The 12,305-nt window shown below is 41.4% G+C and overlaps 1 protein-coding gene and 1 non-coding gene across 5 annotated transcripts in view; one reads left to right on the top strand and one right to left on the bottom strand.

Moving 5' to 3' along the window:
- Positions 1 to 3,877, top strand: part of poglut3 (protein O-glucosyltransferase 3) — a 32,982-nt gene extending 29,105 nt beyond the window's left edge. For all 4 annotated transcript variants that reach the window (XM_070891524.1, XM_070891523.1, XM_070891521.1 and 1 more), the window contains one exon: positions 2,088 to 3,877. In XM_070891524.1, the coding sequence (XP_070747625.1) occupies positions 2,088 to 2,213 (126 nt within the window). In that variant the 3' untranslated portion in view covers positions 2,214 to 3,877. The remainder of the gene's footprint in view (positions 1 to 2,087) is intronic.
- A 2,110-nt stretch (positions 3,878 to 5,987) lies between these two features.
- On the bottom strand, positions 5,988 to 6,069 carry trnas-aga (transfer RNA serine (anticodon AGA)). Its single transcript has one exon. It is a non-coding gene; the product is annotated as a tRNA-Ser (tRNA).
- Between the last annotated feature and the right edge of the window lie 6,236 nt (positions 6,070 to 12,305).

Below are 12,305 nucleotides of genomic sequence, written 5' to 3'. Positions count from 1 at the left end.
GGGGACACAGTTTAAGGATAAGGGGTAAGCCAGTTTGGACTGAGATGAGGAGAAACTTCTTCACTTAGAGAGTTGTTAACCTGTGGAATTCCCTACCACACAGAGTTGTTGGTGCCAGTTCATTGCATACATTCAAGAGGGAGTTATATATGGTCCTTACGGCTAAAGGGATCAAGGGGTATGGAGAGAAAGCAAGAAAGGGATACTGAGGTGAATGATCAGCCATGATCTTATTGAATGGTGGCGCAGGCTCGAAGGGCCGAATGGCCTACTCCTGCGCCTAATTTCAATGTTTCTATGTAATGTAGGACACATGCAGCCAATATTGCGCTCAACAAGGTCCCACAAAGAGTAATATGATGATGACGAGATAATCTGTTTTTAGTAATGATTGAATGATAAATATTGGCCAGGGCAGTGGGCATAACTCCCCTGCTCTTTGAAATTGTGCCATGGGATCTTTTACAACTACTTGAGAGAGCAGACAGGGTCTCTGTTTAATGTCTCATCTGAAAATGCAGCACTCCCTCAGTACTGCACTTGAGTTTATTCAGTCTAGTTTATTTTTTTGTACTCCAATCTCTGTAGTGGGTCCTTCTGCCTCAGGCGAGAGTGCTACCAACTGAGGCATGGCTGACACAGTAAAGAGAAGGTCATTATACAGATTTGTAATGAGACAGAAGATACATTTGGATCATAAACTCAAATGTAAGCTAATCTTCCAAAGTCAATGGACAAAAAAAGAAAGACTAGAGATATTGGAACATTGAAACAAAAACCAAAAATGCTGGTAAAACTCAGTAGGTCAGGCAGCATCCAAGGAGAGAACTGATTTAGAAGTGGACCCATCATCAGAACTGGAGATTATTACAGACAAACAGCACTGGCCTGCTGAATGTTTCCAGCATTTTCTGTTTTTGTTCCAAGTCCATGTCATTTATATTCAAACGCTGAAGTGCTTTGGAAAGATGTGGTCTTGTTTTTGAGGTCTATGAATCCTGTTCTAATGTTTTACATTTAGAAGAAGATAAAATTGTTCCTCCAATAGTTATGAAATGGGCTATAAAGTTGTAAAGAAAGTCATTGTTAAATTACTAATGAACTGAACTGAACTTTTGGGTCCTTAAGGTGTAACTAATGTTTCTGTGGTTCTTTGAGCTGATGGGGGCGGGGGGGCGGGCGGAGGGGGGGGGGGGGTGGCGGGGGGGGAAGAAAGGGCTGTGCACATAATGTAACTAGTTTGATGTGACACAGAATCAGTTATTCTCAATTGATCCAAGTAAGGCTGTTGAATAAATAATTTCTAACACCCTCTTAACGATTCAAGTTTTTATTTTGTTAGCATTAAGAGAGTGGTTCCTTACCTGTGTTGCTAAATGCCCTTTTAAATGTGATTCTCTGTTCTTTACAGACTGCTAAACAGTCAAATGCTTGTTTGAAAAAGTTGACTGATGCCATTGTGCTGTTCCCCAATGGTTTTTCTGATATACTGTAAAAACTGGATAGATCGGATTGATCAGTCACAACACTAGCCCCACCCATCAAAAACTCACATACTTTCACTCACAGATGCCCTCACACTCAGCCCATTCCTCACTCTTTCTCTGGGCTCTCTCTCAGCATCCTCACTCTCAGCCCATCCACACATTTTCAACAAAGCATCAGAACTTTCAATTTCCATCAAGTTGAGGGATTTTAACAGGACAAGTTATTTTTCAATTGTATTACATCCCTCCATTTAGAGTAACACAACTCTAGGCCCTAAGTTCTGGAATTCCTTGCCTATACCCCTCTTCCTTCAAGACACTCCTTAAAACATACCTCTTTGACCAAGCTTTTGGTCACCTGCCCTAATTTCTCATACAGCTCGGTGGCAAATTTTTAATCTCATAATACTCCTGTGATGTTTCACTACGTTAAAGGCGCTATATAAATACAAGTTGTTGGGACCCCTAAAAGTATTCGTACTGTCTTGTCGATGCCTGTCATGCTTCGTTAGAAAATAACTTCTCTATAATACAATGTTATAATTGCAACTGTTAAACTGGTCTTCTAATTCAAACTATTATCGTTTTTTACTGTTTTAGGAGTATGCCACACGCCAGATTACTGAGCCTGAAATTCGTGAGGGAATGGAGCATGTTCTTCAGCCAACTGATCATGAATCTATCTGTAACTGCAAGAGCGTGGCCAATATAAAGGAGGAACTTTAACTGTAATCAATATCATTGCTTCTGTTAATTTTATCTGCATTACTTGAAAAATCCCTCTTTCTTTCTTGGACTGTTTCTGGAAAGGGCCTGGAGTAATGTACATTTAAATGTGAACTAAAATGTTCATTATTTACCACACTTTTATCTCTTAAACCCAATGCTGCTTTTGTGTATAATATGTTTATTCTGCCCTTGTGGCTTCAAATTGACTAAATGAAATGTGAAATTAGAAGTTGTACTTGGAGCAGAAGTTGAACTTGTAGCAGGTGAAACGGTTGAAGTTTGTATCTTAGAATTCGTTACTTGAAAATAGTTCATGCTGTAATTTGCAATTCAAAACACACCAAATGCTCTTCATCTGTTTTTGTCAGTAAGCACACTGCAGTGTTGCATGTATTCTGTCAGGGACTGTCTGACTTGATCCTAGAATCAGAATTTTTTTTATAGTTGGGAAGTTTTCAAAACCAATTTACTTCAACACAGGCTCTCTGCATATATAGATATACTGGATTTTTTAAGACTTGTTTTGTAAAATACAATTCTAATATACGTTCATCAGATATGATTTGTGTATTAAATAGTCATACCAGTTGTGCTGAAACTTGCAAGAAATGCCGAACGGCATGTTTGTAAAGAGATTCGTAGTGTAAAAAGCTGCTTTGGTGTATATAGCATGAGTTATGATCCAAAAGTTGCAGGTTCCAGTATTGGTGATATTTTCATCTCCATTGCAGTGTGGTTCATTTGTTTTTCAAGTGGAGATTCAACAATAAACTGTTCACCTTTTAGGGGAGGAAATAATTATTACAAATGATTTGTAATTCAGTTCAGACCATGTACTATAAATTGGTGATCACATTAACTGCAGAAAATCTGATTTGATTAAATGATTCATGACATCTGGTTCTGTCTTTAAATAAGAGCTGTTGCTGGGATTAGTCTTGGGTCTGGAATCATTCAGAGACTCTCAAATTTGAACACTCGGCTACATCTAACAAGTTCTATTCACCACTTCGAGTCCGAACTAGCCACTGTCCGATCTCCTCATGTACCAAAAATGCAGATATAAATTATACATTGCTTGGATCCTTTATGGGCACACAGTCTGATTTATTCATGTACATTAAGTAAAAATCAGTATAATTATAGCTGGCCAAGAGCAAGCAGCAAAATGGGGCAGCTCCACAATCATCAAGTCCTGAATTAAGATATCGAGTCTTAGTACATAGTTCAAAGTACTGTCCCTCAGTGCAGAAATTCCGCATTCATTCATGGGAAAGTAGAATACCTAACTCCTTGAAGCTGAACTGCATGCTTGTGCAGTGCTTGAGACTGCACAGTCCCAGGCGTAGCTCAATGCAGTTCCCTTCTTTCTGTCTACTTGCATTAGTAAGGACAAAACATTGATGAGTATTGGAAGCTATAATCTACAATTGGTCTGTATTGTTGACTATAAATGTAGAAAATCAAATATGAGCTTTGCAAAACATGTACATTGCTGTAGAAAATCTTTGCGTTATAACAGTTAACGCATTTAGCAATAAAGTTAGAAGTCTTTTAAGAGTATTTTGATTTATTCCACCAGTGTCAGTATGAATTTGCTGCCTTCAGAAACATATACTTATTTCCCTGCAAATTAGTATTTATTTATAAAAAAATATGCACTGCTTTTTGTAGTTGTGGTTTGTGCAGTAATGTTTTATTAATGATGCTTGTAGCGTCTCTTAAGCTATAAATAAATTTGTATTTTCATTAAGTGCGAGATTTATCTTTTGTTCTTGAGGCTATATTTTTCTCCCCATCCCAACTAGTGTACAAAATCTGCAAATACCATGGGCAGGCAAACAGGGACACTGCAGTCAGCACTGCTTTAATGCAACTTGCATTTATATAGTACCTTTTAACATAACTAAAAATACTATGGGCTAGAATTTCCCGATTGCCGGCCAAAAAACTGTTAAGACTGGGAAGAAACTTCTCAAAAAAAAATCCGCCCAGTGAAAAATATGGGTCTTGAGCAATCTGGGCGGAAAAGTGTAATTCCGCCTAGATTGGCCGGTGCCTAAAGAAAATGGGCGAAATTTTTTTTTTAAGTCTATAAAAAAATTTACACCGAGGCTGCAGGTTGGGCCCAACGCCGAAAAAATAAAAATCCCAAAAACATTCCCAAGATATTTTTAAATTAAATCACCCCAACAGATTTTGACAAATAGTAAAAAATCAATCACTTACCTTTTTCTTGCAGACCTACTTAACCTATCGCCCAGCTCCATTGATCCTCGTGGGCATTTTATTTAAAAAATTAATACTTGCCTACGGGTCCCCGCTCAGCCAAAGATTGCGCCAGGGCGATCTGTGGATGTTACACGCCGGCGGTCCTCTCAGCAGCCGTACTTCGAAACTGCCGGCGTGCCTCAGGTAGGGAATTTTTCGCCGACCCGGTTCTTGCCCAAAACGGCCAATACTACTGAGAAACCAGGCAGTGATGGAGTGCAAATTCTAGCCCCCAGGCACTTCACACAAGGAAATGGGCAGGCAACAGACACAGAGCAGGAATTAAGAGTTGGAATAAGAGACTGAAGGCATGATCAAAGATAGGTGTTTTGAGGAGAGATTTTGCTAGAGAATTCCAGAGTGCAAGATTATGGTATCCAAAGCCAGGCAGTGGTATGGATTGGGTTCAAAGAGCAGTGCGTGTGATGAGTGACAAATGGGATTACTTTGGTCTATCTAATGTAAAAGCTGGAGAAAGTTATTTTTTACTCATGACTAAATGTCTCCGCAAGACTGCACTGTAACGGTAATGGAGTTGAGAGTAATGGCAGACAGGTAAAGCTGCGTATCATCAGTGTACATATCAAAGCTACCACTATGTTCATAAATAAAGTTACTAAGGGGCAGCACACAGATGAGAAGGAGTGGCTCATGGATGGAGACTTGGTGCATGTTGGTACAAGATCACCTAGAGGAGAAGCCATAGATGATTTCTGGTTATGCTGGGTCATGTAGAAGTAAAACCCATGATAGGATAGACCATAGAGGATAACTTGTGAAAGAGCCAACATATTGAAAGACTTGGAGAGTTAACAACATAACGTCATTAACAGTGACTTGACCAGTTGAGCAGTTTCGGTGATATAATCGGCAGAAATCCAGCATAAAAAGATTGAACAGGGCATGTTTCAAGAAGTGAAAGAGGTGATTGAAAGGTATAGGGCTAGAATTTCTGAACAACCTGCCAGCGCCCAATTGCTACCCAAAAGACTGCTAAGATTCCCAAGATTATCGCGTGAAAACTTCCCCCAAAAAAGAGAAAAATCCACCCAGCGGAAAAAAAATGGGTGTTGCACCCCGATTCTCAGTGAAAAGGGTGAATTTTGGGTCGATTGGGTGGTTGTTAAAGAAAATGGGCGATAATTAATATATTTACCCCGAGGCTGCAAGTTGGGTCTAGGAGGAGAAAAACACTAAAAATATTTTTTCAAAAACCATAACATAAATCATAAAATCATTCTCCGGACCCTTTTAACTTAAATCACCACAACAGAATTTTAAAATAATTAAGTAAAAAAAACAATTGCCATTTTCTTGCAGGGCTATTCACCTACCGCCCAGCTCCACTGATTCTCGTGCGTGTTTTTTTTTATACTTACCTACGGGTCACCGCTGAGCCAAATATCATGTCATGGCGATCTGTGGACGGTGCAGGCCATCCCGGGAATCAGTCTGGTGAACCTTCGCTGCACTCCCTCAATAGCAAGAATTTTAAAAAACCATAGTCGACAGGATTCAAACCTGCGTGGGGAAACCCCAATGGATTTCTAGTCCATCGCCTTAACCACTCGGCCACGACTACTACTACTTGCAGGAAGTAAATGCTATATGAACATTACAAGTATTCTATAAGATGATCTTGTAGGAATTTCAAACACTGCAGGAATTGTATGGTTAGTATTAAAAGCTTTTAGTATGAACCTAGTGTGGCAGGCACAACGGCCTGAATAGCTGCCTTTTGTAATCTAATTTCTACGATGGCAATTTAAAAAAAAACTTAATCGTGGGATATTGGCACTGTTTGCGAGTTTGGCATTTATGGCCCATCTGTAGATGGCCCGAGAAGGTGGTGTGGGCTGTCGCCTTGAACTATTGCAGTCAGTGTGGTGAAGTTACTCCTACAATGTTGTTAGTCTTTGAAGCAGTTTGATGCAAATGTATGGCTTGCTAGGTTATTTCATAGGGCAGTTAAGGGTCAGCCATGCTGGTGTGGGACTGGAGTCACATATAGGCCAGGCCAGGTAAGGACGGCATGTTGCCTTCCCTAAAGAACATTAATAAATCAGTTTGTTTTTTAAAAACAATCTGACAGTTTCATGATTTTACTAATACCAGCTGCTCATTTCCATATATTTTAAACTGAGGTCAAATTCTCAAACTGCCATGATGGGATTTGAACTCGCATTCTCTAGATTATTAGTCCAGTAACATAACCACTTAAGTAACTGATAGTATTTATATGGATATATATTCAGCTAGATCAGAAATCAAAATATTTACTAAGATTTGAAATGAAATTCCAAGATAGCATTAACATTCGAAAGACCTTGCAATTACCACTGGTCTATACCTATCCTCACAACCCTCTGTCCTATTCATTGCCAGATCCTCACTCAGTTCTTTTTTAAAAATATGCTACAGGCAACTCTCGATTATCCAGGTCCCTCGGGGATCGGACTATTTCGGGTAAACGATTTTGCTGCTAGGGCGAGTGCACGTACTTGGCGAGAATGTTTGGGTCCCAAATTTGATCCGCGGTCTTTCACATGGAGAGAAAGGTTAAAAACACGGGCAAGGACACGGTGAACCCTATTGTGTTGGAAGCGGATATCTTTAAACTCTCTGGAGTGGGAACATTCAATAACTAATTAATTGCACCCAGGGCTGCAGTTACTTGCTCATGTCAGCGCTTTCGTGCAAACAGCGGACGGTGCAGAAAGTGGTCAGCGCAGGACTGTGTGTGGGGTGGGTTTAATGGCCGTGTGGAAGAGCGTGTTAAAGATCAGGAGCTTTGAGTTGCTTTCTGTTGCAGTTAAGATCAGCTTGTTATAGAAACATAGAAAATAGGTGCAGGAGTAGGCCATTCAGTCCTTCTAGCCTGCACCGCCATTCAATGAGTTCATGGCTGAACATGAAACTTCAGTACCCCATTCCTGCTTTCTCGCCATACCCCTTGATCCCCCGAGTAGTAAGGACTTCCTCTAACTCCCTTTTGAATATATTTAGTGAATTGGCCTCAGCTACTTTCTGTGGTAGAGAATTCCACAGGTTCACCACTCTCTGGGTGAAGAAGTTTCTCCTCATCTCGGTCCTAAATGGCTTACCCCTTATCCTTAGACTGTGTCCCCTGGTTCTGGACTTCCCCAACATTGGGAACATTCTTCCTCCATCTAACCTGTCTAAACCCGTCAGAATTTTAAACGTTTCTATGAGGTCCCCTCTCATTTTTCTGAACTCCAGTGAATACAAGCCCAGTTGATCCAGTCTTTCTTGATAGGTCAGTCCCACCATCCCGGGAATCAGTCTGGTGAATCTTCGCTGCACTCCCTCAATAGCAAGAATGTCCTTCCTCAAGTTAGGAGACCAAAACTGTACACAATACTCCAGGTGTGGCCTCACCAAGGCCCTGTACAACTGTAGCAATACCTCCCTGCCCCTGTACTCAAATCCTCTCGCTATGAAGGCCAACATGCCATTTGCTTTCTTAACCGCCTGCTGTACCTGCATGCCAACCTTCAATGACTGATGTACCATGACACCCAGGTCTCTTTGCACCTTCCCTTTTCCTAATCTGTCACCATTCAGATAATAGTCTGTCTCTCTGTTTTTACCACCAAAGTGGATAACCTCACATTTATCCACATTATACTTCATCTGCCATTCATTTGCCCACTCACCTAACCTATCCAAGTCACTCTGCAGCCTCATAGCATCCTCCTCGCAGCTCACACTGCCATGCTGAGATCTGATGCTGAGATCAGAAAAACAGCAAAATGTCCATCTCGTTGCAGCTGTACACGGGACATATGTACCGGAACTTCATCTATCCCAAGGATCCCCCCAATGATTTAACCTCCCTGTAAGTAACCAGAACCGACTGCAGTATATGTTTTGTTTCTCATCTGTTCCTGACTCGGGACGAATTGACAACCCTCATTACGTCAGCTGGTATTCATGTGTGCAACAGTTTTTAAAAGTGCCGTTGCAGTGAGTTCTCCGTTAGATCCGTGTACGGATAATCGAGAGTTGTCTGTATTTGAAATTACACTTACTGATTTTCCACATATCCACTATGTGTGGGGGGAAAATCCTTCTCGCTTAACATTTCTTGAAGCCAGTTAATTTATATTCATTTGTACTCACGGTCCAAATAAACTAACTTATGTGTAAATTATCTATTTCTCAATTTTAAAAACCTATTCATATTTCTACTCAATCTTCCTTTCTATGGTGAAAATTAAATCAGTACTATATGTCTATTTTCCTAACAGCCCAGCAACCACACTTTTAAATTTTCCTTAACTCTTTTCATCAATGAAAGTACAGACATGCCAGAAGTAGTTTACTCTTAAATCTTAAGATTTAGCTGTCAGAGCAAATTTGTGCTGTGGAAGAAGCTATAATAGAATCACAGGGGGTGAAATTGCCCTTTTTTTATAGCAAGGGGTTATCGCCCGGAGGAAGTTTGGGGGGTGGGGGGGATATTGTGTCGTTAGCGCCATGCCCCGGGCTGGCGCATACATGGCGATAAGCCCTCTCTATTCCGCGTTGACCCCTTTGTACCCCGCGGGGGAAATTGCTCCACGGGCGGCGCGGGTGACGGCAGTCGATATTAGCGCCAGCTGGCGGACATCAGCTACCGGGGCATCCTTTAAAGGGTAGGCCGTTTGCGCCGTAGGCCGCCAAATTTTTCTGTCAGCCGACTCTTCTGTCGGCCCAACAATGGCGGCCCTAACCTCGATTGGGCCACCATCCTGCAGCCGGCACTCTGTTATGGGTGCCAGGCTGTTGGCCCAGTTGAGGGTGACTTAGTCGCGGCCACCAAAGGGACTGCAGGGCACGCAGCAGCCCTCCCCTTTAAATGAAGACTAGGGGCATTCTGGCGCCTCAGCATTGCCGGTTGAGCGCTGAGCTACGGAGCACGCTTCAGATATCGCTCCGCCTCCGTTGAGGGCGGAAGGGTCAAATTCCACACCAGGGCTATAAATGTCCCAGCCCCAGAAGGTTACTGCCTCCAAACAGGGCGTGTGCAATTTCACCCCATACAGTTTTACAGCAGAGAATGAAGGCCATTCCGTCCATTGCATTTATGGCTCGCTGAAAGAGCTTCCAACTTACTGCCATTCCCTGTTGTTTTTCCAACCCTTTCATTTTTTTGTTTTCGAATATTTATCCATTTCCCCTTTTAAAGCGGTTATGAATTCTAATTCCTCTTTTTTGGTAGGGCATTCTATGTCCCTTTTGTAGTGTCACAGATTTGTGATAGTTTTCTGATTTTCATTCCAGTTTTTGGTTCAACTGTACACTCTAAACATCACTGTTTTCAGTTCAGACACAAACTCGAACAGCAACTTTTGGATATTCTCATTTAACCACCTGTAGTGGAGTATTTAAAATAAACACTCAGCACCAGTTCTGGGATCGAAGATTCAAGTAGTCTTTATTTTGCACCAATGGAGAGCTTGCCTGCTAGTTGTCTGTAGCCAGACCTTTCCAATGATACAAAGTTCCAAGCAATCTTTTATACACTTAATGATGCATGTCAGCCTCATGCACGGCCCCCCATGCAGGTTAATTGGCCCAAAGCCCGCGTGCACAACTGCTGCTTAACTAATTTCCTTTTGCGTCACACAATCATTCGCCTATATCTCATATTAAATGGAGTTTTTCCAACATGTCACTTTTGACCACTTGTCCTGTTTAACCACCCCTCCGGGCCTCCTGTGGTTCAACAGTTTGGCTATTTGTAATTGTCCTCAGGTTACACAGCTTGTAACAATTAATCATTTTGACATGTTGTTTCCCTTTAAACACCTTTAGAAAGTTGACCACTACAAAAGCCTATGTCAGCTCATTTTAGTTCCGAGATCCATTCTTAACCCCTTAATTATAAGAGCTCAAAAGCCCCACATCACCACCCATCTGTCCCTTGCCTGAAGTTGCTGAAGAATTTGCGCATAAATAACGGTGAGCATCATTAACCTCACTTATTTTGAGAGCAAAATCTGACACATTATTCATTGCTGCTTATAAACCTTGGGAATGTTTGTTTTGCAATGTCAGGTGGCAATACTATTTTAAAAACTACAGATCAAAACTAATTAGGCATGTTTTAGAGAAGACAGACAGACAGATTTATGTTGTCTAATGTCATTGGGGTTAATGTATTGACGTGGATAGAGAACTGGTTGGCAGACAGGAAGCAAAGAGTAGGAATAAACGGGTCCTTTTCAGAATGGCAGGCAGTGACTAGTGGGGTACCTCAAGGTTCAGTGCTGGGACTCCAGCTATTTACAATATACATTAATGATTTAGACAAAAGAATTGAATGTAATATCTCCAAGTTTGCAGATGACACTAAGCTGGGTGACGGTGTGAGCTGTGAGGAGGATGCTAAGAGGCTGCAGGGTGACTTGGACATGTTAGGTGAGTGGGAAAATGCATGGCAGATGCAGTATAATGTAGATAAATGTGAGGTTATCCACTTTGGCGGCAAAAACAGGAAGGCAGAATGTTGGAGCAGATTTTTGTACATAATAAAGCCTAGGGGGACACTTGACTAGTATACCAAACATTTGTTCCCTTCGAATGAATTTTGTAAGAGACAATACTGATGCATTATTGTATGCTTGCCTTTACTGGTTATAGGAAGCCTGCCACTTGTTTTTTCTGTGTTAACAGGGGAATTAGTCCTCTTGTATGTGTATACTGGCCTGACACAATGCGAGGCTGGCTTATATCAAGAGCCCAGCCTTGAACGGTAATTGTATGAAAAGCTTTGTAAACCTAGTAATGCGATGATTGGATATAAGGACTGTTGCTAAGGCACGTGATGTAAAGTGACGTAATTTGTAAGATAAAGGAACCTCGCAGGCGATTTCAAATTGAGAAGTTGGTTCAGCAGATGCGGGTCTCTAACACTTCTCCCAAAGCTTTGTCTCCGATTTAATAAACCTTTCTTTAAATAGTCTCGGAAATATTTTTCCCAACATAATGGTGTCACGACAGGATACTGTCTGATCAGACGTGATCAATTAAGACAGTATCTGGAATCTGGTGTTAGAGACTGAAAGAGGCGTACGGGCACGACGGGATAGTGTATAAGGTACGAGTAGGTAGATAGCGGGAGGAGGCTGACTAACCAGTTTGATTTTTTCCCTTTAGTAAATAAGGTCGGTGCGGTAGGGAGCTGATCACTCCAACCTAGAGCTGAAACTCCGGTGGTAAGGAAACACGCTAGCTTTGTTGCGAAGACAAAGGGTCCCCACAGAGTAGTCATGGCCGTGAATATTACAGGAATAAAGGGAAACGTCCGAGACTGGCGAACATGGAAGGTAAGGAAGGGAATGTAAAACGCGGGCCGCCCGGGTCGTTAATTAATTAATTGTAACTTGCGTAATTACGTAATGCCATAAAAAGCTGATAGTGACTATCTTAAGCGACATATGGATCCAAAAATAGAGCCGGCCAACCAATTAATAAGCTTTGTTGAATGAAGAGAGCCTTTTGTGAATGTCTGTCTTGAGTGAGAGTCCTGTGTGATTTTTTGACTGCGGAATGAATGTTTCTGAAAGTCTGTTTGGAAAATTAGTGCAGCTCTACCCATTTTTCCAAACAGAGTGAAAGTTTATTTAACCCTTTGTAGTGTTGTCCTGTATGTGGGAAGTTTTAAGACATTTTAAGTTAGGAACGCAGGTGTGGATATATTCGGATGATAAGTTACGGAGCTAGGAAATGCACAAAGGATAGGTTTGTTGAGTAAAAGATAAAAAATACATGGTCCTGATGATTGAAAAAAAAAATAATTTATTTGACACG

This window comes from Pristiophorus japonicus, chromosome 10 (assembly GCF_044704955.1).
Source record: "Pristiophorus japonicus isolate sPriJap1 chromosome 10, sPriJap1.hap1, whole genome shotgun sequence".
Classification (NCBI taxonomy): Eukaryota; Metazoa; Chordata; class Chondrichthyes; family Pristiophoridae; genus Pristiophorus; species Pristiophorus japonicus.
Note: the sequence above shows the minus strand (reverse complement) of the source record. Positions and strands in the feature narration are given on the sequence as shown.